Raw genomic sequence first — 27,370 nt, forward strand, 5'->3', positions numbered from 1 at the left:
TGGAAACATGGGTCAAGGAAATCAGATAAATACGATAGATGGCTAGATATAGATTACAGATGTGAAAAATCCCTACTAAGTGTTTGACATGGCAATGACTATCTTGTATCATCTGGAATTATCTTTCCCATTGTTTCGTTTCCCATTCTTCTTTGTTTTCCCATTAAAAAAAACAAAAAAAAACTTTCTGCACTTAGCCGTGTCTGCCTTCCTGGATTGAGTGATTAATTTTCTTCCTTTGCCTTAGAAAGTGCTGCTGCAATGCCTGTCCAGGGTGTACCCCGCCTCCTGTCCAATGATCGCTGGAGACCTTGCGAGTATAAGCGCGTATAGATGGACGGACGGACGGACGGATGGATGGTACTGCTGGCTCAGCAAATGTCAGTTACCTTGAAAGTATCCCTGGCTCACTCACACCTGTGTTTATATTATTTAACGGAGCTACTGGTTGCCCTCAAGTCTGTGTACTCTTCATGCCAATGGGAAATACTCGTTGCCAAGTAATTCTGATTTTAGCTATGTCTCTTTTGCAGATGGAGTCACTGGTAAAAGAAGCGCTACCTTCAACTTTGTGTATTCTTTGCACTTCCTGGGCAACGTTGGCTCAGGAGGAGGGAATTTGTCCTGTAGCTGGTGGGTTGCCAGTTCAAACTCCATCTGTCTCAGTCGTTGTGTCTTTGAATGAGACAATTTTTTAATTTTTAATTTTTTTTTTTATGCTCATAGAAAGGACTCCTGGCTTATTCGCCAGTGTCTTTTTCCTGGACGAGACGGTTTTTGGAAGAGGCCATTCATGCTACACCTTTGCATATTCTTTTCCTGGTTCAGGTGTACACCTGTGTTTTGTCCAATGAGCACTGGAGATAGTCACCTCCACACTCCTCTGCAAACCTGCATGGACAAGCGGATATAAACAATGGATAGATGGATCGTCCCTTAGCCGAGCTTGTTTGCTTGTTAGCTTTGTTTTTCCATTCCTTTTGAGAGGACCATTGGGTCAGTCACCCTGGGTTTAAGTACATCTCTGTCCTGGATAGAGTCAGGGTAATTAGCTATTGCTGTCATTACCTCTGCATACCATCTGTATTTCTTTTCAATGTAAAGTACTTTCAGCACAGTGCTTCTAGGTTTGGATGTGTCTCTTATTTCTACCTTTAATGTTGTAAACCATGTATGTTTTTCTCTACAGCAGAGGGAATTCTTGGCTCTGTGCTTCAGTGTTTAGCCGTCTCTCCTGGTCCAAACAATTTAATAATAAATTCCCGCCATTACTTTTCTATTTTATCTTTATTTCTATTTCACACAGAAATCCCTTTTGCCTCATTGTGTTATAGTACATATAATAACTAACAGTGTAGAGTGAAATGATTTGGGATCTTCTGGATTGTCATTTACCATTAAATTTTTCAGTGTTTACAATCTGCCCATTTGTTTTGTCTGTCCCTTAACATTGTATTTGTTGCAAACTGCCACAATATAAATGAAATGACCCGAATCACTAGACGTGGTGGACCAACAGACAGACAATCCGATTTATAGTGTTATTCATCCAATTCTCAACAAAAGCCAACTTGAAGAACTTTCAAGAAAAGACTCAGATCTCTGCCCACTTAAATATATTCTCATAAAAAAGGTCACTGCAATTCAAGCTTTAGTTTGGGAGATGAAACAACAATCTCCAGTCTTGGCTTCAATGTTGACTTGATGATAAAAGGGCAGACTTTAAAAACAGAACTGAACAGGCCAGTCTAAAAGAGAGGGCCAGCACCCTAGCTGGAAGGTAAATTGACTAAACATACAGATGAAAGGCTCCATTGCCTGTGACAATCCAAGATGCCTGTGGCAAAGATGATGCAATTTAGCACCACTCCAGTTTAATCTTGTTTTCAATTTTCGGGCAGAATCTTTGTAATGAGACTTTGTGTGTCCCGAGCTTTGAGAGCAGAATACCGCTCCCTGCAGATGTGCTGTCAGTGAAGAGCCTCCCACGTGATTTGCACTTTTAAATATTGCTTCACTTTTTTCTGGAGGCGAAACGAGTTCTTGTCATTAAACATGAGCGCTCTCACGTTAAGTACATGGTAGCCTTTTCAATGCGTCTCTGTAAATGTGTCGTTTCAGAGTCGAACTTTTAAATAACGGTCCGTCACATTCAAGCTCTTTCAGAGTCAACTCAGAAAATGCATTGAATCTTAGCTCCATTTTCAATGGATTTACTTACAAATATATGAAAATGATTGCAGTAAGCGATCAAAGTTTTGATTCTTGGACTTCACCCAAAAAGCGTTGTTTTTAATATTTTGTCTTGCCATTGCAAAACTTATAACTTCTCAGGTTTAGGCTAAATAAATGCTTATTTAGTATCACACTTTAATAATTTCTAAAAGATAACACTAATTTACATTTGACATTTAGGATGTAAATGGTCTGAAAAACACAGTGATTTTTTGTTGTTTTATTATGTTACAAGAGTTATAAATTAAAGATCTCTAATGCTTGATTCTGAACTGAAGTTACATTTTGTGTATTTTCCAGGAACGTAGAGCCATTTTATAGCACAATCACAAAACTATGTTACCTTCAGTTGTGATAAAAATGCTGTATATAAAAATTTGACTTTTTAGAATTTTAGCGCTTTAAATTTGGGCTTCTGTCTCTTTAAGAAACTCTTGTTCTTTCTGAACCTCCGCCTTCAGGAAGTCATCACAACATGGCTCCTCTATTAACCCTTTAACAACGTTTTTACCAGTGTTGCACAGTTAAAAACGCAACACTGACATAACGAGCTCAACAGCTGCGCAGTTCCACCAGATGTTTGCTAATTGGTGCTGGCTAGTCTGTAGGAGCCAAGTGGGGGAGTTACATTCCAGGTATGTTTTGATGAGGGAATAACATTATAACTTGATGTAAAGCTCAAGAAAGTACATTTTATATAAGACTTCCACACTGAAACATGTTCTCCTAATTGTGCACTGAGAAAATAACTAAGTGGCTCACCCACTATTTTCAATCCCCACCTGCACATTTTGATAATCTTTAAGTAGTTTCCCTTCTTTTTGATGGAGAGCAAAGGGATGATGTGAATCTTAACACCATGAATAATTACCCACAGCAGGCCTGAAAGTAGATCTGTTTCTCTGACATTATTTAGTTACTGTCACACAAACGCTGTCGTCTCTAATTTGGTGTGTTCTGATGCGTTATATTTGGTTTTGAGGTCAATCTTTCTAAACATAACCAGTTCATGCCAAAGTCTGCTGAAAGCTAGGTTAACATTACATCAGCGGTTCCACTGATGTTCCATCTGACTATTGATGACATATCAGCTTCTTGAATGAACATTGCAGCGTTTTACCATTCGTGACGTCAAATTGAAAACTAAGTGGTTGCACGACACAAACCAACTTTTGAGGTACACAAATAATAGAATACAATGGAACAAAACAATGGGGAATGTAACTTGAATAAAATTCAACAAACAGGAAAACCATGAAGGTGTCTCCACTGTTCAGTCTCCATTTTCTGTCCATTTGTTATTGGTTTGTTTTGGATGATGGTTCACCCTCGGGTCAGCTCTGTCCGTTTCCAAGGAAATGCGCTGCTGCTTAACTGTATTACTCTGTCACAACTATCTGTGCACTGAAACAGGCCCAAGGGGCTAAGAGGTGATTGTTTGAGCATACGTGTGTATACTGGTGTGAGAGTGTGTGTCGGTGTGTGTGTGTGTGTGTGTGCGCAAGAAGAAAGGAAATCAGTGCAAACAGACTAGCAGATTGCCTCGGGTCAAATGTGCTGTACTGGTTAAGTGGACATCAATGATGCAATAGCCACACACCCACACAAACGCAGGCACATCGTACCTCTCAGGTTCATCTGCCGTGCCCCGGCGGTGAAACCAAGAGCTCTTTAATTATTGATGGCGCTCTTCCGTAAAGCACTGATCTTACATGAGCTGCAGGCTAACGTTATACCCAGCAGCCAAACAAAACATTTAGCCAAACTGTGATGATCTCCAACCAGCAAGGATACCTCTACCCACCAACCTCTAGGTACGTTACAGCAGAAGTGGTATTGTAGATCAACCGATGTTGGTTTGAACCCAAGTAAACTGATGGGTTTGGTTCAGAAGCTCAAAGACAGGAAGTCTTTGAGCTTCTGAAATGCATTTTTCCTCAGAGTCTTTGAGCTTCTGAAATGCATTTTTCCTCAGAGCTGCTGGGACAACAGCTCTGAAGAGCTGTTGTCCCAAAAAAATGCAGAAAAATGCATTTTTCTGAGGAAAAATGCATTTCTGCCCCGTCAAGCCAAAGTTAGCTTCTGCTGAAGAGACCTGCGACCGCTCGACGCGCTCCGTTTCTTATAGTAGAGGGAGTTATAAAACACAAAAATGAGTCATAAGATGCACATAGCCGAGATGCAGCAGATTCAGAAGACATTATCTGGCTGAAGGAGTTATTGGTTTTCTGCTCTGCTTTAAGCCTTGTAATATGTGTGGCTGCCCTTGGCAACGGCAACTCAGCTGCAACTGCGCAAAAAAAAAAAAAAACGCATAAAAACAACAATCGGACAGTTTAGTAGTGAAAGGAGTGTACTTTTAAAAGTGGATGGATTTGATTTGTAGCAGTTGTGAAAGAAAATGGACTGAAACAGAATTGAGTTTTGTCTGAAAACGGGCACGAGGGCAGCAAGGATCTCTTACACACACATATCAGACAAGTTACTGAACAATGTCCCCCGAAAACATTAAACCTGATTTCTCAGTGGATCATGGAGCACCTCGCTCAAGCTACCTTATGCTTCTGGAGACTCCGTACAATCTGTGGGGCACTCTATTTAGAGAGTCTGGGTTGACGATCCCTACTGACACACTGACATATATCCAGTTACAGAGGCCAGGCTCTGAGTGCCCAGCAAGAGGCCAGGTATGCAAATGGAGTTTCACACTTAAAGAGCTGACAAGCAAACGACAGATGGCAAATAACTGCTCCTACAGGGAACCAAGAAGAAATGGTGGGAAGCTTCACTGTGAGTGTCCTAGATGAGTTTAAGAGCTTACGGGGCATCTTACTTATTGTCGTGGCTGTAAAAAATGTCCTTTGTACTATTCATACAGTGGCTTACCCATTGAAACTTTTCACAATTTATGACAAGTATCATTAAAACTTAAAGATGGCAGCATCTCTTTTGGTGAAACTGATATAATTATGGAGAAAAAATGGTTTTCACATCAGTAAATGTGTACATTTTGTTAGTTAGGAATTCCAGCGCAATTGCGTCTATTAAGAAATAAGGAGAACTAGTTTGCAAGATGCACATTTATGCACAACAGAACCACTGGGGTTATAACTCCCATGTTCCCTGAGGAGCTTTTTTCTAATCTATTAACGTCTGGGAGTCATGAAGTTGTAAGATGGACTGCAGTTCAGGATGAAGAGAAGTAAAGGTCTGAATTCAGCTTCCCTCACTAAATGTCAAAATGTCCAGAGGGCATTTGACAATGCCTCCAATCTGCTCACCAGGAAGGGAGCGCATGAGTGACTGGAAGTGTAAAAGCGCTTTTATATAAGTGGCAAAGCGTCTACACTTTTATACAGGATGCCAAAGAAGTGGAAAGAAGGCAAAAAAGGTTCAGATTAAGAATGTCTTCAGTGGCACTGACCACAAAAAGCATCAACAGAATAGGGTTTAAGTTTGGCTTTTCTGGGTTTGTAAAGTGTCTCCTTGAGATATTTCAGTACCGCTTGACTCAGGTGGTGCCTTACATGACGGGACAGGAACACTGACGCCGAATTAACCTTATTAACCACCTGCAGCTCTTCTGATCGCACCGGGACTTTTGCTAGTCTTACCCTAGAACTCTTTCTTCGGAAAGGCGCGAACACCGAAAAAGGTTTCTCTCCTGAGAGAGCCCAAAATGACACACAACCCCAATTTCCTTTTCCACAAATTTGTTTGTGATTAAATTATCCTCAAACCATCTAGACGCCGCGCCAACACTTTTCAGCTCTAATTGCGAGGGAAATAATGCCAATTAGTTAAGTAAGATTCAGCTTTCCTTCATCCCTCAATAGACTGCGACATTTTTTTATACGAGGACGAACGAGAAAGGCTGGTAAACAGCAACAGAGGGCTGAATGTTAGAAATGCATTCTGGCGCCATTTCATATGTGCTGAGGTCTAATGACATAAATGGCAGCAAACAAATAGGAGGGAACAGCTGGTACTTTGGTACTTACGTCTGTGTCGGGCCCCTTATCTGCCCCCGGGCAGGAGAACGTGACCAATTCATGGCACCTCTTGTGGACCACAAAACAGCAAACTGCAGGGCAAGAAAACAGGACATAGTCAGGAAAGAGATTCAGAGCAGCAAACATTGGAGAAAGACACAACAAAAAGATGTAAAAAGCCCTAACGTCTAGTGTTTGTAAATGATGCATTGAGATACACCAAAACAAAGTAGGAGACCTAAAAAAAAGGGTCACTTTACATATTTTTGAAATGGCCAGTCATCCCTCCACGTTTGCTCATCTTCTTGTGCAAACTTTACACAAACTCAAATATTAAAGTCCCAGACCCACTTAAGAAACAGGTATGAACACTACAGAAAAAAAGTGTTGAAAGTTGAATGTTTTTTCATGGTTTAAGGTCACTACAGCGAAGGTACGATCTCCCTTACTGACCAATCTAGAAGTAGGAACTGCTGTCTCACTAAAGAAAACCCTTGCATAACCTGCGTAGAAATTCAGCTGATTGTGGAGAAAACAAAATGCATTCATAATGGATATTCAGGACAAGACCGTGAGGTAAAAAAAAAAAAAGATTTTTAAAAAATAACATAGATATGTATTTGATTTATTTGAGGTAAAGCTAAGTTATTTGACATGTGTCTCCATCTTGACTGAAACATTCACAGGTATAAACATAAATCTGGGGATTTTTAAAATGATTAAATTGTGACACTTCTGGCTTTCTGTACATGCTGAGGTCCAAATTGTTGAAATTTTAGTCTTCTGCTTGTGTGATGTTTAAATTTGAGCTCCGTGTCATTCTGTTAGCAGTTCAGGTTCAACAGCAGTCCCTTAATTTCCTTCACCTCCACCCACAAATCCCGTGTGGAGCAGTGAGAAGACGTCTGGTAGGAATGCTAACTCGGAAAACAGCAGAGAACAATTAAAGTTTACAAGCTTCCCAAAGTCACCGGTTAGCCCTGTTCCACCGGCAAAGACGCACAACATATGTCTGACAGGAACTGCTGTGTGTGTTGGCGCCATTAGAGCCAAGGACACAATGAGAGAGGCTGGGGTGTACCTGCATCTTACGGCGCATCAAGTGTCTGATTTTCAACAAGTAGTCCTCAGATGACTGCAGGAATACAGTTTCTTTATATCAAAGTAATGCAGTGGCTGCCTGAGGGACAGACTGAAGCTGAATATTGTCCTCTCTGTGCCTGTGGCGCACCAAATATTTTATACTTTACCGGAGCGGCTTAAACTCAAAGTCATGTCTGCTGCCAAACCCCTTTATGTTTGGGGTGGTGAGTAATTTGACGGTTGTGGGGCCCAGTTTTTGCCACCAAAACCCATCATGATTGACTCAACACATGATGGATTTGTGTGTCGTCTGCATAGCAGTGAAATGAACTGATGTATTTGTAGAAGCAGGACCACGAGAATCATGCACAATGTCAATAAAACTGACCCAAAGACAAAACCTTGTGGGACTCCAATGGCAACCGGCGGTTCTTGGGAAAGAGAGTTTTCCTACTTAACAGAGAAGGATCAATTAAATAAATGTGAAGTGAGCCCTAAATCCCAACAACATCCAGCAGGCGACGTAACGAAACCAAAGCGCCACATTTACAGCAACGCAGTCAAAGGCAGACCAGAATCTGCCTTTGATATTGTCGCCCTTCTCCACCGCCTAGCATTTCTAAATACACACAGACAGGCACAGTTGGCTGTCATGCATCTACTGAATGCACATCCAGGGCCTCATACTTTGAATCCTTGTGCCTACACGCTGTCAGAGCGCACAGAACGGTTCTGTATGTCTAAGTGCTAGGTCGCCGAGTACACCAAAGCTCACAGCCAATGGAAGCAGCTGAGTCAATGTGGAGGAAGGCGCCTGTCACCGAACTGCCTCACACCAAGACAAGACAGGAAGAGGAGGCCTGACTGGGCATCATAAAAAGAGAGAGAGAGAGAGAGAGAGAGAGAGAGAGAGAGAGAGAGAGAGAGAATAATAAAAACTATTTATTTTTCCCATCTGAGAGCAAATGTGTCTAATAACTGTTAATTCTGCTTAAGGACCTTGTTGAAAGAAAACCCTGTTTTTTTTGTTGTTTTTTTTATCTTTGACAAGCTAACGTTCAAGGCCAGAGCTCACCTCCTGAGCGTCGACATCTGCTGTTTTCAATGGTCTTCGTTTCTAGTCTCTATAAACGGCTTTTAGTGATTTCGTTTACGTCAGCGACGTGATGCGCCGGCCTTGGTTGATCGCTTCATTTCATTCCCTCTAAAAATACCAAGATTGGTTCAGAGATAAGTTCAGAAATTTAAATCCGCTCGTCTTCAACATCGAACACTTCTGGGCTTTTACTGATTTATCTGAACTGTTCTCTCTCCAAGATGGAGAGGTAATGCAACTTGCAAGATTTATAAAAGGAAGAGATGGGTCTATAAATTACATAAAAAACATTGTTGATGTTTTCTTCTGCACACAAGGGTCAATAAATTGCAAATAAGCTCAAATATACACAAACACTGATGCTAAAGACTCCACAATATTGTTTAAATTGACAAGACTATCAGTAGTCAGAAACAGGCCTGTGACGATAACACATTTTGCTGGACGATAAATTGTCCCAGAAGTTATTGCGATAAATGACAACGTTGTTGTTTTGAGACCTTCTTCAAGTAATATAATTGTAATGGCATAATAACACAAGAACACATTATCAAAGGTGAATAAACTTTAAATTCTAATGAACATTTAAACACTGGAACTGGAAGACGTTTTAAATATCCAAAATAAATAAACAAAATAACAAAAACAACAAATAAGGTTGCTTTCTAGAGGCAACTTCTAAACAACTCTAATGTCTAAGATCTAAATTTAATCTCTAATTATTCAGAAATGTCACTTCTTCGCCAAGGTTTGTGTCTTCAGACAAAATGAAAATTGATATACGTTTCTTCACCCAGAAAGTCTCATACAGGCAACAACTTTAAAAGAAAAAAAACACTGAAACACAACCGTCACTGGTTTCATTAGAGACAGTTGTATACATCATCATGAACTCAGTAAGGAGCAAGCTGCATAGAAAGACTTGCAATCAAAACAACTTCAAACTCAAAATGAATTTTGCTGCTGCTCCCCAAATGAGCAAGCAAAATGGCCGAAACGTTTACGCTCAAATGAGACGAACTGTTTCATCCCTGCTGTGGTGCTGGTGTCACAGTCACCAGTCCATCACAGGGTGCTACATAAATAAATATTGTAGAAAAAGAAAGAGAACGCATGCTGTAATTTGGTGTCAAAGTCAACTGAGTTAAATCTGTCTGCTGTCGGTCCTGCAATAAATCTGCATCCACTATTATTAAAAATATGCCAGATAAATCTGATGTCGCTGGCAGATTATTAATCATAACTCATGAAATTACCATTCCTCTTCAGTGTGATAATCTCCGCTGCGTTCGGACCACATATTGCATTTTTCTCATAAATAATTCACAACAACATGCTTTGTTTGGCACTTAACAGCAACATCCCCATATCACATAGCGGCTCTGATCTATATATTTTTTTTAATATATGTTATCTGCTGGATGGTTAAAAAACCAAACGAAACGCATTCCAAACGTTTTACATCGTCACGCCTTATCTCACAGTGCGCTGTTATTTTAGATGTTTGAAATGTGGGCGGCAAAGATCCTGTCAATATTTACCGTGATCTTTGAATTTCAGTAGCCACTAATTCCCTTGGAAAGAAGCTTTACACTCCACACTTCACACTAACAGGCATGTCTGGTCAAATATGAACTCATGGATTTGACCAGGCAGGGATGGGAAATAAAAATAACGTCCTTTTCAACAATACTTTATTCACTTTAAAGCAAAAATAAGGCTAAAATGAGCCACTTGGATTTTCCTTTGCCATGTGAAAAATTCCAGGAAAAATGTTTCGCCTTTCTTTATCTGTATCGTCGTAAAGCACACCATAAATTGTCTCATATGAGGAACGCCACAAAAGCGGAAGGTCAAAGGTTACTTCTGCAGCAGAGGATGACTTCATTGCTTTAACCACTTCAGCTCCAATGGAACTATGGCTCATAATGTAAGTGGCATCAATGTGTCTGTCTAGCTTTTCACAAGAAATGTCTCTGGTCTAATTATTGTTAAAAGGGGAGGGGGGACTAGACCAAAGAAGAACTGAAATGAAAAGCTACAAGAATGCTGCCACAAATGGACCCAGACCAGTGGAAACCCTTATTAAGACTTAATGAGTCCTTTATTGGAGGCAGAGACGGTGAGCAGATGGTATCTTCACGTGTGATTCTCACATTGGAGCACAAAGATAAAAGTGTGAGAGTGATGAGGGGAAAAGCAGAACATTCTGCTTTTCCAACAAACATTTTTAAATCATTTAAGGTTTTATAGTTTTCAATAAGGCAAAAATAGATTTTTTTTTAAGTAGTTAGAGCGATGGGTTAAGAATATCTGGAGGTGTTGCTGCTGCCTGATATGAGCTGTCAGCCACAATAAACTGCACTATTATCACAATAAAACATTAAAACTAAACATTAAGCAAATATGGGAACTCCCTCAAGACTTACACAGGTGACAGCATTACTGAGCACGTTTTAATGAGCCATTCAGTGAACAACACAACCATATAACTACTGAAATAATCCACTAATTACTGACTGCTCACAGTAACTATAGCAGAGTCTAGATTTACGGCCCGAACCGAAATTAGTCGCTTTAATCTACATATAGTTTAAGGGGTTGACAACATATTACGTTGAGAAAAGAAAGAAAGGAAGAAAGAAAGAAGGAAGAAAAGAAACTAAGGGGCAGACGATCTTTAGACTGTAACAATGGCAGGACACTGCATAATAAATATGTCCTGCTCCGCTCCCATCAATCACACATCCCAGATGATTTGCCCTTGACTCACCATGCGGTTACAACAAGATGGAGCTGGAACACGTTAAACACAAGCTAACACAAATTGCGGTCCAATCAGTGAAAGCTTAATTAAAATAATACGTCAGGTTTACGTCAGGTTCGGGCTTAGAGTTAATGCTAATTCGTCGGGCACAATGTGTACCGGCTCGGGCTGGGTCAGGTTGGACTTTTTAGGTAGCTGGCAAGATAACTAACAGTGATTTTAAAACTGGAATGAAAGTTAAACATGTAGAAATAACACAGAGAAATTTCCAAATCAGTTCAAGAACTGCTTTAGAGAGCCAGGAGTTGAGCTGGAAACCTATTTGTATTGACATATACTTTAATGATGGCAAATCAATACAACCCCCCCCGCAACACAGACGTCTCGCATCACCACCAACCCCGACCCGCTGGACTCGCTTTGCCTCAGAGGAGCAATCAGTCAGCCCAATCCACAGCCAGCATGAAACCATGAAACCGTAACTCACACCACTGCCAGCCAACAAGCGAGACAGGCAATACATTTCAGGAGCAGAGAACTTCCATAACTCATCCCGAACTGGAAGCCGATGGGACGCGGCTGACCCACTTCTCTGATTTAATGACAAAAAAAACCTTAGATTGTTAATGTCGGAGCTGCAGGGAGCAATCTTTTTATTTAAGAGTCTCTGTCTGACACATGAGTAAGGTGTGATGCCCATCTTCTGTTTATTCAAATTTAGAGATGACTCTCAGTGCTTAAGTTCTACCAATATTTATTAATATCCACTAGAAAACATTTGCTAAGTCAATAGTAGAATCAATTTTAAAAACTATGAAGGCTCAACATGGGAAAGTAAAGACTAAAGTCTTTTTTTAAAATGTTGAGGGGAAATTGTGGCGTCACAAATCTTTGAATACCAACAGCTACTTTTATTTCCAAAGGAGGTTAAAATGTAAATAAGCAGTTGCAAGCAAAGTGCTGCCCACTTCCTGTCAGCATGCAACCTCATCTAGTAAAGTAAGTCTTTACTTTATTATGGGTGGCTAGAGCTTCAAGCTCAACACCCTGTTGTATTTGGTAAGCCAAAGCCACAGAAGCTAATGAAGCTAAAGTTCGAATCAGAGATCATTTTCAGATCCTTGCCCTAACCATTTGTTTCTGTCTCTGTGTTATTTTTGCCTTTAATCTCTGTAAGTTTACCGAGTTTTATCATGAAATATTCACCTAGATATGAACTTGCCCTGCCTCTGCTTGGGTCCTATTCAGCAACAAAACTTGACATTAGGACATTCTTAAGTTTCACAATTTTTATTTTTTGATGAAATTCTTGTGTTAGAATTTCATTTAAAAAAATCTAAGAATTTAGAATTCTTAGAATTCTAAGAATTTAGAATAGAGTGAGGCATCTCATTTCATGAACCACATCTATTACGACGGCTAAAACATTAAATTGTGAATGGTCCCATTTGGCCAGGACTTCTAATTATTCTAGCCCTCATTATGTTGGTATCCCAGTTAAATGATGCGCTGCTTTTTTTTTTTTTTTTTTTTTTAAATCTTGGTTATGATTTTCTTGCCATTCCTAATGTGCTTCTCAAGTTAAACACTGATGCTAATCAAATTCCACAGCTGGTTTTAGGAGTGTGAGACTTTGCGTCCCCTGCAAAACGTCGGGGCCTGCTTGCTTTGAGGGAAAAGACGGAAAAGGAGGTCAGCTGAGGAAAACAAGAAAAGAAAAAAAAAAGATTAATGAGGTTGAAACTCAGTGTCTTCTGGGGTTCTCATTAGCGGTCAGCTGTTTGTGATTGGTTTTCCCAGTGGCCTCGCTCGGTGGGGCGACACGAGTTTCACACACGCACCGCTCAACGCCACCGATGCCTCTATCAGGAGGCAACAACACAGTAATGTCGATAATTGTACCTGAATTATGCTGAGATCATTATGAAAACTGATTGCTACTTAATTTCTAAATTAGGAAAAATGAAAATAAATGCATACAAATAAATAGCGAAACTTCAATGCAACTAATACAAGAGACACTTTAAAAAATGACATGTTGAGCTCTTCAGGGGCATTTCTTTTTATTTTTACAAACAATATTAATATTATAAGCTATGACAAAAAAAGTAGTAGCAATACATCTGGAGCATATGAGTCATGCAACATGTCATAATTCAGACATTTTAAGTAACTGTAAGAAATCGGGTGTCAGAAATTAACTTTAACTTAAAATGAATTTTTGACGCTGAAGTACCTCAGGACAAAAATAGCATCCTAGTGATGTTTGACTCATGCCACTGAAATAACTGTGCCATCAGTCACACTGGATTAACAGGATTTACACAGAAAGTAGGAATTTAATGAAGCTCTTTAAATGATTACTTATAATCTATTGCAATCATTTTATCTCATATAAGATAAAATAAAGGAAGTTCACTTTACAATCCACTTCAGAAAATTTATTTCAAAACTCCTTTTTTTTTCTCCAGACAGGAAATTACAAGAAAGTAATGATTTAAACTGAATGCTTATACATGTGGAAATGTGATTTAAAGCAGCTGCACCTTTCTAACCCAAACCGATCTAAACCAGTACGAACTCAGTCGGCTTAAAACTATTGAAGGTGATTCCAGCAGATTATCGTCGGTGAACATCCACGGAAACATCTAAAACACGACTGATTTGTTCCAGTCGCAGATCTTAAGACTGATCACCGTCACGGCTACCGTTCACTTCCACTTTGTCGTCTACGTCACTGGTGTTACGGCTCGGGTGGAAACCAGGGTTGAACTGGCTCTGACACACACGGTTTGCAGCTCCAACACAGCTGGAATGATTCAAGATGTCGAAATACTTCAAAAGTTGCTCATCTCCCCTGCAGAAACCACAAAATCTTACCAAGTATTTTTTTTTTTGTCCAGTTTATAGTGAAAATATCTTAGTATACGTGAACTGAGACAAAACTAACTTTCAAGTAACTTTTCAGCAAGATGTGTTTAAGTCAATGATTCCTTAATATTGATGAAAGAGCGCTGATGCCACAGGTAGATTAAGTTATAACAAGACATTTTTCCAATGGTACAAGAGGAAAAATCTGTCAATAGAACAATTTTTTTTAAATCAATATTAGGGAATTATTGACTTAAAATAAGCTTTTATATCTTTCTGAAGATGTACTTAAAAGTCAGAACACTTGAGATGAGACAAACATAAGACATTTTCATCATAAACCTGATGAGAAAAAATACTTGGTAGGATTTTTTGTTTTCAATTAAAACATGTCTCTTACAATATGCCGGTTCAAAAAAATGATCCCACAACCAATTGCCAGTTTTGGTTTCCTGGCAGCATGCAGGCATGTTTTAAACATGTTGCTGAGCGTCCCAGCAGCTGATCCAGTTCGGCAGGTAAGGCTGCGGTTTAAGCAGGAGGGCGTGGTCCTGCTTGTCCCTCAGCAGTCCGTCTTAAATTCACGGCAGGATTTCACCACAGCCTCTCTTTGACTCGGCATCGACCCCTGGGAGAGCAGCTGAACACCACCGCTGCACTTTACTCTGTTTATCATCGTTACAGGTGGAGCTAGAACCCGGTTCCCATGCATTTTAGACTTGCACCATTCGTGGTATTTTTTCATTACACCATAAAAAAATCAGTTTGATAATCCATACTAGAGCAAGACAATCCATCTATAGTGTTATGGGTTTTCCCTGAAATTGCAAGTGGTATAAAAATAAATCTCAGACAATAACATGTATCCCAATGAAGCAAGAAAATGAGGAAATATAGACATGCTAACGTTAATACGTGTGCATATGTAGTGCATTTATGTAGCCATAATTCACATTAAATACTTTAAAAACTATACAAAACATAAACTTCCATATTTTCAAATGCACATATATGAACTGTATTCCAGTTATAATACCATATGTTTAGATTCAGTGTATGAATTTGGTAAAGTTATCAAGCTAGTTATCTTTTATTCTGGCTTGAGGTGGTTTTTGACTGAAGTTTTCAGAATGCCAGTTTACTTGTCAAAACAGAAAAGAGCAGCAGAAGCATCAGCTTAACTCCGAATGACACTGCTGCACCTTTGCTTTTTTTAAGAAACTTATTTATTTTATTTTATTTTTTTAAACAGAAGCAGCTGGATATTAGTTACGATTTTCAGTAACGGAAGTAGTGGTAGTGAGACTGAATGCATCCTGGATGACAGCCAACGTCCGTCACACTGGAGGAAAAGGAAAAATAATAAAGCTATTTTGGTTCATATTTCTGTGTGTGAAAGAAAACGTTTTCACACTTTTATAATTGCTGAAAGCGTCGTGGAACCAGAAGAGTATTAAGACCAACTGTAAAAAAGATACAATTGTTAAAAAAGCCTTTGAGACGATTAAAATCTTGGTCTAAATATGAAAAAATTACACCTACGGATACTGAATAAACGTTTTTGCTACAAGAAAACCTCTACATGTTGAGACCTCATATCTATATCCAATGTTATAATGGATCAGAAATTACTCAATTACTGATTTTATGAAATTCACGATTGCTAACGTGAGCTATAATTCAGATGGAACTGCTTAATTTGGGCGCAGAAAGGAGGTAACTATGCCTCCGATTACTTCACACAGCTCCCATTTTGCTGGTTATTGAATTAAGTGTCTCTTACTGAGGGGCACACAGATGGGCTTTCTTATCCTGGGATTTGTAGTCTTTTCATAAAACTGGTTTTGCCTGCTGAACTGCTCACAGTGTGTGTTTGTGTGTTGGTGTGTGTGAGTGAGAGGGAGTGTGCTTGTGAAAATCACTCTGAGGATTTTTTTTTATTTTTTTTAACTTCTCCAGATGCTGCTGCTCTCTGCTAACTGGCCCTTGATAAATGCTTGACTGAGTCCTTTCAGGTAAAGAAAGTCTTTTCACACATGACCGATTTGTTTTGAAGCGCCGAGGGGCTTTGGGGATTTAAAGCGGTTCATTCAATTGCTGCTAATGGCTTCAGAAAGAGGGAAATCAGCGGAAAATAAGGGTAACTCTGAACGGCGCGAATGAGTACAGCAGCACCGAGTGTCTAGTTACAAACGTCTAATGGAAGTGGCCGTGGCTCTCATTTCCTCCTGAACGCTGCTACAACTCAGAGTAAACTTTGACAAAGTTCAGGACGCACTCGAGAGAACAGATGAGCCAGTGATTCCAAAATAGCACCGTCGTTTATACACACGCAGGAGGGATGTGAAAGAGTGTGAACAGATTCATTCTCCCCTCGCTGGCAGGGCCGAGGCGCCGAATCAATTTTGTGCACGCGTAGCTCATTCTGATGAGAATTGAGCCGGCATAAAAAGTTAGTGTCTTTCGTTGCTCTGGGTGAGTTAAAAAGCTGCAAGCTATGAACTCTGGGAACTTTCGGTGAAGTGAGAATTTAACAAGCGGTCCCGTCTGAGCCCGAGAGGGAAATGACTGAACTCTCTCACCCCGATTCTCAACAAGTGTTCAGCAAATATAGCTACACAAACCAATCAGCACAGCGCCAAGAAAAAGTATTCAGACTCTAAGCTTTTGTCGTACTCTCATCGTTTTTACAACCTCGAATCTCATTGGATTTTATTGAGATATGAGACTCAGGTGGGTCAACCTGAGTGATCAGTGGTTGCTTAGTTGTTTTCACACCTGGTTGACTTGGTTTGATTGGGGGGCTAAAATTTCAACATTTGTTACATTTTCAGCTGGTGCACCGCACTGTGTCAAACAATCCAAACCATTTGAAAAACCCATTCCCCCACACGCCTGTCGGAGGCGCTGCACCAAGAACCGCTGACGAAAACACCACAAAAAAAACCTCAGAAGAAGACATGAGCGCAACTTCCTTCACAAAGTAAAAAAGAAATGGATTGGCATCAGATTTTAGGTGGTTGTGGGATTTCTCTTGTCTTTGGTAAAAGACCGTAAGTCATTTCTCCTGCTAGCGGTAAACTCAGACCAAAATTAGTTAATGTTCAACATAATTTTAACACTGCTTTAAGGTGCATCCTTATCTTTTCGTTGTGTCCTTACTCGCCTAATTCAAGAGTGAAGCACAATCATTGCATGTCTTGAAGTGATGATGCCGTTTTGCAATTAGCTCCCATTAAGATGTCATTTAGAAATAGGGTAAGCCAAACACAACTGCACAGAAAAGCAATATTAGTTTATTAAAACAATCACCCCACAGCTAACGGTACCTCTGTATGAATATAGAGAGGTAAAAGTCAATTTCAGGACTTTTTTCTTTTTGAAAGAAATTCCTCTTTCAAAACCTTGTAAACTTTTAAAACGAAGAACAACCTTAGATAAACGATTCTTTGTTCATCTGCCCCAATGCAGATGAAAGCATGTGTTGCTGGTTTTCCACCAGGAGGACCTTAAAACAACTCTGCAGCTTTCCCTCCCAGCAGGCTTCCAGGGCCGGGCCCGGCCTCCTGTTCCAGACCCAGAGAGCAGACACAGCTGGCTGTAGTTTGGATTTTTTTCTCCACAGACAACTCGACACCAAGGCATGCAGATTTTGGTTTAGCACTCAAGCTGCGGCACATTTAAGACCAGTTAGAGGCGACTGCAGTCTTTGGTTTTAAAAGGTCTTCTACTAAACATGAGAGTGATGTAGGTTCATGCTTTGTAAACACAAGCAAAGGTGGAAAGTACAGCTCAACGCAAGCTGCATGAAGGCATTACCAAGAGCTGACTGTAAACACTGGGGACATTAAAATGCCACATTATTATATTTATGATGAAAGCGGTATCCGTTTCACAAAGGGCTTTCCAGTCGCTCTGAGCAATCGGTCTCATATGGTGAATTAAATCATGATGGCCGTAGATTTAAACCATTTCATCATTATTTACATAATAATGACAATTTAATGCAAAGTTGGTACTTTTAATGCAACTTTTAGAGCAACTTTGCATTAAAAGTGTCATTATTTACCGAATGACACTTCATGACAACAGTCATAAACATTCATAAAGACTTCTTTATGTTCATGACAGGTGTTATGTCGTGTTTATGACAGTGTCATGTCAGTCTTATACTCACCCCTTCAAATAAAGTGTTACCAGGAAGTCTAAGTTGGGAGGGCATTTATCGTATCGCTTATCATTTATCGTGATAAATTTCTTAACGTGATGAGAATGATATTTTAAAAACTGTCCAAAACTGTCCGTATTGTTGGGATTGTTAAGTTTTACTATTTTCTCCACTGTTTCTTCTACGAGAGCATAAATAAGTATCAGTAAATTTAGAAATATAATTACATGTCATCACTGTGTGCAGTTTGGTGATAGAAATCACATTTCTTTGTGACTCTTAGTGACTAATGTAACAAACAGGTGTGTGTTTTAAGAACAGTATAGCAGAAATTAAACAATGCCTCAAATTATTAAATCAGTTTCTGAACTTGATATATTTTGTCTCACTGGGAAAGGAATGCATCAATCTCAACATTTTGGTCGATATCGATATCCAATATTAACATTGCTGCCATGGCTGATACCATTACATTCTGTTTCTCCATCGTTTCTTCGCTTCAGTTAAACATCCCATAATTCTTTGCTGCATCACTGGCACATGCCGAAACAAATCCCACCTGATCCATCTTTTATATTTCTTTCCCAAAACTCAGACACAAGTGACAACAAGATGGAAATAAACATTGGTTATTAATATCAGAATTGCTTTACTTATGGGATCAAAACTGATATTTTTAAAATCAACAAACATCGTTCGATGCCGATGTTGATGCCAATCTGTAAAAACAGAAACATCCCTTCACAGCGACAAAGCAGCTCGCACTAGCTCCCATTGGGACTAGCACTAAAATTATTACTATTATCATTTTATACATGCTATTGAACCTAAAGACAGTTTAAAACAACAACTACATTAATCATGTGATACTTACAATCTTAAGTTATTTAAGAAAACAAACACAGAAATCATTTAAGTTGCACACGAATGTAATTACTGATTAATTGGGTGTGTTGGCTCAGTGAACTCTCCAGCAACCTTGACCTGCCTGAGATTTGAAGTCACTGATAGGGGAGAGTCTTAATTGGATTTCAGAAAGGCGGGGCTAATCCACCGCAGAGCCTGTAATCTCCCAGCAGGACGAGGAAAACACACCCCACAGAGGCAAGAACCGGCGCATCTGCTCAGCGTAAAATGCTCATGAGCAAAACATATGATCATGAAATATTTATAAGTAGTTTTCATATAAACATGCAGTGACAAATGGCCAGATTTATATGGGAGAACACAACAGAATGTGGAAAAGATAATTATGCCTACAACTGCCATTAAAGCCCTCTGAATTTATGAAAAAGCTCTGACCCTATTTCGCCAACACGGCTGAGATTAAGCTTGTTAGAGAAATACCAAATAGAACATTTGACTAAAACAATACTTTGCAATGAAAGCAACCAAACAAAGTCAAATAAAGACTAAAGTTCTCCTCTTTTCCCTCGTCTCGATTATGAAGCGATCGGTTTTTATCCCCCATCAGTAATTTAGACATCTCCGTCTCTGGATATAAAAACTGTGAGGCAGATATGAACAGTGTTAGGAGAATTGATGTGAAATTTCTCGTCGATTTCTACCTGAAAGGTAAAACTCGCGCCGCCTCTGGATCTGATGAGGTTGTTTCATTCAGGCTTTTATTATGTTTGGGAGCATATGTGTGAATTATTTCTGATCCAACATATTAAAGTAAGTCTCTGCAGCTCATATGCAATATTATCAAATTACACCCATTGGGTATTCATTATTTATACTGTGATCCTGTATTAATATTGTACTAAGCTGCAGGTCTGTTTTTTCTTCTTTTTTTTTTTTTTTAAAACCCTCTCTGGTGCGGTGATGGTTCGAAAACACGGGTGATGACGCTAAAATTCATTTTTAATGCTCGTATGAACGTACTTTTGTTCCCATTTGTCCCATTGCCTGTTTTCAGTGCAGAATTATCCTCGTTTATGGTATAATAGTCACCTGTTATGTTGGAGTGTGCTGCAGCGCAGGGAGATGTATAAATAACGTTTTTGTGCGTCTCCATCTAATTAGTCAGCTTCTGCCTGCTTTTGTGCAATTATAGCTCAAGAGCTGTTTCGGAGAGAGCGATGCGAACAGCCAAATACCGGCCTCCTTTTGGATCGACAACAAGCCCAGCAGGAGGGCAGGGGATGGAAGAGAGGCCAAAAGAGATTAAAAAAAATTAATTTGATAAACAGAACAGACAGTTGCAACCAATTTCAGTTTCAGTGCCAGCAAACAAACGTTGATGTAGATGTTCTGGTATATTCAATGCAGTGCAAACTGTATCTGAGCAGGACACGCAATGACGGATCCGCAGACAAAACACTCACGGTTTCCCGGTGACACGTGACAGGAAGAGGTTCAAAGGAGAAAAAAAGCTGAGTGAGCTTTTATACCGACAATATCTGTTCGATTCACGGAGCTTCGTGTGACACAGGAAGTGCAGCTGATTGCAGATGATGTGGAAATAAAGTCCACTTTCCTCAACAGCAAAGCCCGACCGCTGCAAGGCGGGTAATTAATGAACGGTGGAAACTTGAGCAGGGGAGCTGTGGAGGGAAAATGAACTGCTTTCTATTTTTTGCCGTCAGATCTGCGCTTCGTCCGCAGCGGTGGCGACTCCTCAGATTAACTCTGGATTCAGCCAAAAAGCATCGATCTCTGCGTTTCGCAGCGCTACTCGGGAACATAAATTATACGACCACGACAGAGCGGGACGATGAATGGAAAACGGGGGTGAAGACCTTTCAGTGAAAAATAGTTTTAGTGGCAGCAGACTGGAATTTCACTGCTTCCCCTTACCTTAAAAAAACCCTGAAAACAATTCATTCCTCTAAGCAAAGGCTAGCACATGAAGTAGGTCATGGGGCAAAAGGCAAAATCCTTCACATTTATGAAAAAGTACAATGATCCTGCTCTTATTTTTGCCAACTAGATAAAATTGTAATCATTGTAATAATATGTATTCTCTTTTTCACAGCTGCAATTATTGGCTTACTTGCTAAAACCAGGTTTATATACAGTGAACAGTCGAACAATGAACCATCAGTCGACACGCAGCCATGAACAGAAAGTACCCACACCATCGCACAGTGGTTTAAAGTTCGCCATCGTCCCATAGAGGATAGCACTGGGAGAGGGAGAGGTCATGAATAATAATAATAAGATTACAGGGTGTGGCATCAAACACGCTGGTCTCTGTCACTTCCACTACCCTGAAGTCTGTAAACAACGAGGTAAGATGTGTTGGAAGCTGCACAAATTCCTTTATCCAAGCAGCTTAACATGTGGGCAAAATGGTTTATCCAAAGGAAAGTTGACACGATTCTTTACGCACAAACTGAGCTGACAGGATCAACAAGGCAGGGAAACGCAGACCAGAAAGGTGGAGGTGTTTCTTCAGGTGTGATTGGGAATGTTTGTCCTGAGGGCGCTGAGAGTATTTGATGTGAGCTGAGCTAAACACAGTTCAATGCAACGTCTAACAAAGGCTAAATTAATGTTGCAATTACATATGGCGCTAATAGATTCCAGCCCTAATTTAAGACAGTGCCAAGCAATTCATCTACTGCTTTTGTAAAGGTCAATGTAATGCAGCAGAGGAGATTTTTAAAACTTCATATGTAAGGTCTAAAGTAAAGAATTACAATGGCTTAAAGAACTTGGGCAAATAATTAGTTCTTCTTCTGTTGTGAGCCAAAACCGGGCTCAGGATTTGATGCACTCCAAACCAATTTGTTACATCTCGTCATTAAAATCACTGACTGCACCCATATTTAAAAAAATAATAATAAGTTAGCATATTTTCAGCAGGCATCACTGAAAACTTTTTTATTCTATATAAACAAAATGAACCTCTGCAAGAAAAAAAAAAAGTCTGAAAAGTAATTTTTTTTAAAAACCGGTAGGAAGCTGTCATTCAGTTCGACAGTAACCTTGAATTTTTGTTATTCAATTCAGACTTAACACCCAAGAGTGAAAATTTGTCAAAATACAACGACAAATGTGAAAGAAAAACATGTATTTTTCCGAACCGTGCCGGCATGCAGGGATGCTAAAAGCTGTGTGCACAGCTGTCACCCAGAAGTCAAAAAAAGCAGAGAAACACGTCCGTGCACTCTGGCACCCAGGACGTCGAGAGACACGAAGGAAGCATAAGAGAAAGTTAAACCACAAGGAAAATGATTAGAGGAAGTGAAAGTTAGAGAGTATGAGAAGAAAGCGAGAGAAGGAGGCAGCACAAATTGGAACAGAAATTTAAATAATTCCTAGCCAGACATGAGTAAGAGCAGTCGGTATAAAAGTTTGATGTTTCCTCAGGTTCGGTGCGAACCAGAGAGCCTGGGTGGGAAGGGTAAGAAGTCGCTCTGATACCACGAGTGGCGCCTTCTGCCGCAACTCACAACCCTCTACTTCACAAAGTGTTTCCCCTGTTCCTTCAGCTCCCTCGGCTGTGGTCAGCTGGCCAGGAAAGCTGCTTATTGTGGTTCTTCCAGCCTGCAGTCAGACAGGACATTACACTCCTCAGCCATGCAGCGAGTGGGTCTGTGTGGGTGGGTGTGTGAAAATACAAGGGGAGGTGCGCACCACGGAGCTGGACACGCTCCAAGTTGTCCCTACAGGACTGTTGCCACTTATGTAACAACTCCTCTATTTTTTTCCCCTTTTCTCTTACTCTCTTCCTTCCTTCTTCTTTTCTTACTTCTACATTTTGTGCCGGTCCGGCGGCAGATTTATCTCCAGCACGCCATCATGCTTGTTAACGCCGAACAAACAAAGGCTTCGTACTTCACTGTCGCAGCAGCGCGCGACAAATGCCAAAGCAGGAAAAAAAAAGAAAAAAAAAAACAAAAAGGCTCTGACAGTTACTCTGTGGTTTTGAGAAAATTACATTAGCCCAGAGAGGCAAAAGGGAGCACAGCTATGAGGAGGAGGTTTGCCTCGCAAGGCATGCTGCTGAAATCAACCACATCCTTTGTCAACAAGGCAAACAAAAGGTAGACGGCAGAAAGCAGGCTTACCGATGCAAATAGGGAGGTCATATGACTGTGGCGCCTACGGTGCACACAGCCTAGGACTAATGTTTGCTTGGCACAGTCGATGGCTTTGAGTGACACGTTGGAGTTATTGTTTCCTCCACAACAATCTGTCTTTTATTAGGAGGAAGAATAGAAAACAACAGCTGATAATTCCCCAGAGATGTCCCCCTCAATAAAATTGAAACAGACTAGACAATCTTTGAAAGGAGCAGTGTTACGTGTTTTCCTGGCCATATTGTGCCATTTTACAGCACGGTCAAGTCGCTAAGTTAACCCAAGTTGACTAAAAAATGCTACATATATCAAATATGACTTAAAAGAAATTTGACTTTGTGGTTTAACGCCTTGAAATTGGGCCTCTGTCACTTTAAAAATGCCTCCTCTTTCTGAAACTCCACGTTCAGGAAGTCATCGCTATATCGCTCCTCCATTAACCCAGTTCTCACCAGAACTGAACAGAGACTTAGTTCGTATAATGAGCTCAGCAGAGGAGCAGTTGTTCCAGATGTTTGCTAATAGCTGCTGGCTAGTCTGAAGGAGCTGAGAGGGGAAGTGGGGGAGAGCTGCTCTGTGAGGCAGAAACTTGAAAAAACTGCAGCTCAGAGGAGGAGCTACATCTCGAAGGCGGGGCTAGGTCCACCCAGGCGTTTTGCACAGTCGATGGAGACACACTTAATTTGACATTTTAAGAGTTCACTCAAAATTAGCATGTAGAATCGGAGGACAAGAGCCAACGTGCCGAGCTCTGGGTGTCAGAGCAAGTTCACCCTGAGAGCAGTCTGCAAGATGCTAAAAGAAGTCTCTAAAAACATTACAATGTCATCACTACACCTACTGCAGGCTATTGCTTCTTTTGATACCAAGGTGCATGACTGACATAATAAGGTCAGAGTTATTAGCCATTGGTTCCAAAACAAGCAAGACAAAATCTCCAAAACATTTCATTGATGAACCGAATTACATGCTGAAAAATGACATTTTTGTCCTGATGGCAAAAAAATATGAGACTAAAACTGAATAATTCGGACACCAGAGATGAGAAGATGTTTGGTGCGCTCATCCGATGATCTCTCTGCCACCAAAAGCGAGGTCGCTAAAAGACAGTTTAGTGTCCGTCCATATCAGCCTCCGACTTCCTGTCGCAGAAAATAATAACCAGTAATGGGAGAGCAGGAAGGAGGGTATTTGTGCAAAGGAAGCAGTGACTGATTGCATGTCAGGAAATGGGCGTGTTCCAGTTCATCTCCATAACAGCCAGCTGCCAGACGCCACAATGCCTCGTTAAGTGATTGACATTAAAAGCAGATTAATCGAGACCGTCGTTCATGTGCGACACAAAAACGGTAATTGACCGTGTTTTGAGTTCAGGTGGACCCCACACACACACACACACACACACACACACACACACACACACACACACAAAACAAATTAAAAGAATTACGCCCGCTCATCGGACGGCGAATTTGATGCTTCTGATAGAGAGATGAGAATTGAGTGATTATGCAAATTAAACATCAGGAGCGGAAGGACTTTTGAAGGAGTGTGGAAACAATAGCGATTAAAATCAAGACGGCCCTTAGGTGTACAACAACACAACCTTACAAATCACTTCAAAAACACCCCAAAAAGACCAATTAATAGAACAACTAATTATATATCCTAGAAACGGATTGCTGCCAGAAGCAAACATAGACTTACAAGGAGGATTATGTGACGGTCAAGATGGAAAGACAGAACAATAAGCCAGTAAAAACATTTGTTCCTTTGAAGCCACTTTAAACATGAAAGGAGAAACATTTCACTGCCACAATCATAGGAACTTTTTTGTTTATTGGCTCTGAAAACGTGTTAAAGTCAAACTATCAGACAGCAATTTAGGAGCAGAAATATATGCACATGCAAAGGGATAAATAAGGCCGTAAAAATGAATTCATGTCGCATTCATCGCTACAGCAAAGACTAAAGTGCAAATGCAATGCAGGCGAATGGGACTCGATCTCTTTTCCCCCCAAACACCACAGATCGACATTCCCTTGTCTATTTACTAGAAGTCCCAAAAGGCAGCAGTCATAGCACAGCGCTATAAAATGGGACACATTAAAAAGCAGAAGGTGATCTAATCCTCATGTATAAAATACATGTAGCATGTTCTGACATGCTGTAGGCCCTTTGAAAAGGCTGTAATTTTACATTTTTGAAATGTATATTCAAATTTTACATCTTTGAAAAGCAGAAGTGGAGCCTCCAGCACAACCGACGAGAATGCAATAAGTGGAGTCTGGGTGGAAAGAGACCAACAAAATAAGAAAATAATTCTGCTGTCCAGCAGCCATTGTACAGCGCATGCAGAGGTAAAACCAGCTCGCCAAACGGCCTGAAGCTCTGTTGGGGTTGCTAGGTAACGGAGCGGTGCCCATCAATTGTGACTGAACATTTGGGAGGTTTTTGAAAAGTCTCATTTTCCAGACACCAAAAAGATGTCAACTTATTGCCAAAAGGCTGCTGGGTGTTTGTTTTTTTGTTTGTTTTGTGCTTTGTCTGTTTGTAGAAGCAGCAGGAAACCAAATACATGTACAAAAAACTTGAACATGTGAATTTTGGATAACATCACTCTCTTTCAGACAGCACATCACTCACATCACTGTGTGTGACATGAACAATATTACAGTCATGCAGTTTGCACACAAATTATTCAGAACATCTATGAGTGGCTCAATTCCTGCCAATTTGTTTCACAAAACGCTATGAATAACACACACGTATTCATTTAAAAACACAACCCTCATCTCCGCCGTCTGAGGCGCGTCAACAACCAGGCACGGGTTCACACCCGCTTAAGTTGTGCATTGTCGTCTAGCGATGTCGCACGCCGACTGAAAACACACACCCCATCGCTATTTTTTCCTTTCTTTTTTGAAGGTGTCACCCTTTAACCACCAGAGAGCTGACACAGAGGGAGGCGAGCAGCCGCAGCAGTCAGTGTTAAATGGTGAGATGGAGGGCAGGGGGGGCAGAGGGGAGAAAGATGAGGGCGACGATGCTAAAATTAGCACCCTGTGAGAAAGTGACAGATGACCTCATGCTGGTTTTCAACTCGCCCTGACACAGAAATCTGGCAAAGTGGCCTATCCCTCTCTGTGCTCGTCTGGCCTTCTTCCTGCCTTCATTAAATATTTATTTTTATTTTGCGGCTTCCAGAAGTCCTGATGGCAAAAAAAATATTCTGATATATTCTCCACCTCTTCTGGACTCCAAAGTGGACAACTTACTTTGCTTCGAGGACTATCCACTGAAAAAAAAAAGCCGTTTGTCACCAAAAGACAGAGAAATAGAGGCTAATAATAGCGTTGAGGTTAGACGACTCAACGTTTACACGTTCATTAAAGTTCCGAGTCTTGTTTGGAGACTCACAGCCCATCTCTGCTTTTCTATTTTTTTCCCCAAAGATGACACAAACCCTCCCTTTTCTGACAAAGTAGAAAAGAAGCACATCCCTAAACAAAACTCCTGAATAAGACTCTGCATGCTGACCTTTTTCCTCTTTCCAGCGCTGCTTGCACACATAAACACGCTGGTGGACAACGCATCATTATCTCCCTGACACTTCCCTGAACAAAGTTCATTTCACAGGGGAGAGAGAGAGAGAGAGAGAGTTGACAAATGTAGCAGGCAGTTTCTTAGGCCATTCCAGTGCCCCTTTCCTGTATCAAATGCCACACAGTCGCGTCCCTTGAGGCAAAATAAGCTCAATTACCGGGTTGTAGAAATCCGAGCGACACGCAGAGAAAGCAGACAGGTGGTGTCGGAACAGTGGTTGCAAGGGAAACGACAGGGAGCTGTCGGTTTGTGACGGCGACGCCGGAGCTCGTTATCTGCGCCGGCAGCAGAGCTGGAGCATGTGTGGTCCGTGTTTACGTAAGGTGTGTGAGCGGGGGACCCGGCTGAGGCTGACGGAGTGTGTAAAGTAAATAGGAGTGAAAGGTGCCCTTCTTAATGGAGGAGATCTTTCATCACAGCCTCACAGGGTGGTGGACGCAGTGCTTAGCTAGATATATTCACTCCCATTCTCACACATTTCCACACTACAACTAAAACTTTAAAGCAGTAGGTAACTTT

At 40.6% G+C, this 27,370-nt stretch overlaps 1 protein-coding gene across 4 annotated transcripts in view; it reads right to left on the reverse strand.

Moving 5' to 3' along the window:
• prkcaa (protein kinase C, alpha, a) overlaps positions 1-27,370 on the reverse strand; it is a 132,473-nt gene that overhangs the window by 76,561 nt on the left and 28,542 nt on the right. For all 4 annotated transcript variants that reach the window (XM_016679225.1, XM_016679224.1, XM_016679223.1 and 1 more), the window contains exon 3: positions 6,237-6,319. In XM_016679225.1, coding sequence (XP_016534711.1) covers positions 6,237-6,319 — 83 coding nt within the window. The remainder of the gene's footprint in view (positions 1-6,236; positions 6,320-27,370) is intronic.

This window comes from Poecilia formosa, unplaced genomic scaffold (genome assembly GCF_000485575.1).
Source record: "Poecilia formosa unplaced genomic scaffold, Poecilia_formosa-5.1.2 Scaffold205, whole genome shotgun sequence".
Lineage (NCBI taxonomy): Eukaryota > Metazoa > Chordata > Actinopteri > Cyprinodontiformes > Poeciliidae > Poecilia > Poecilia formosa.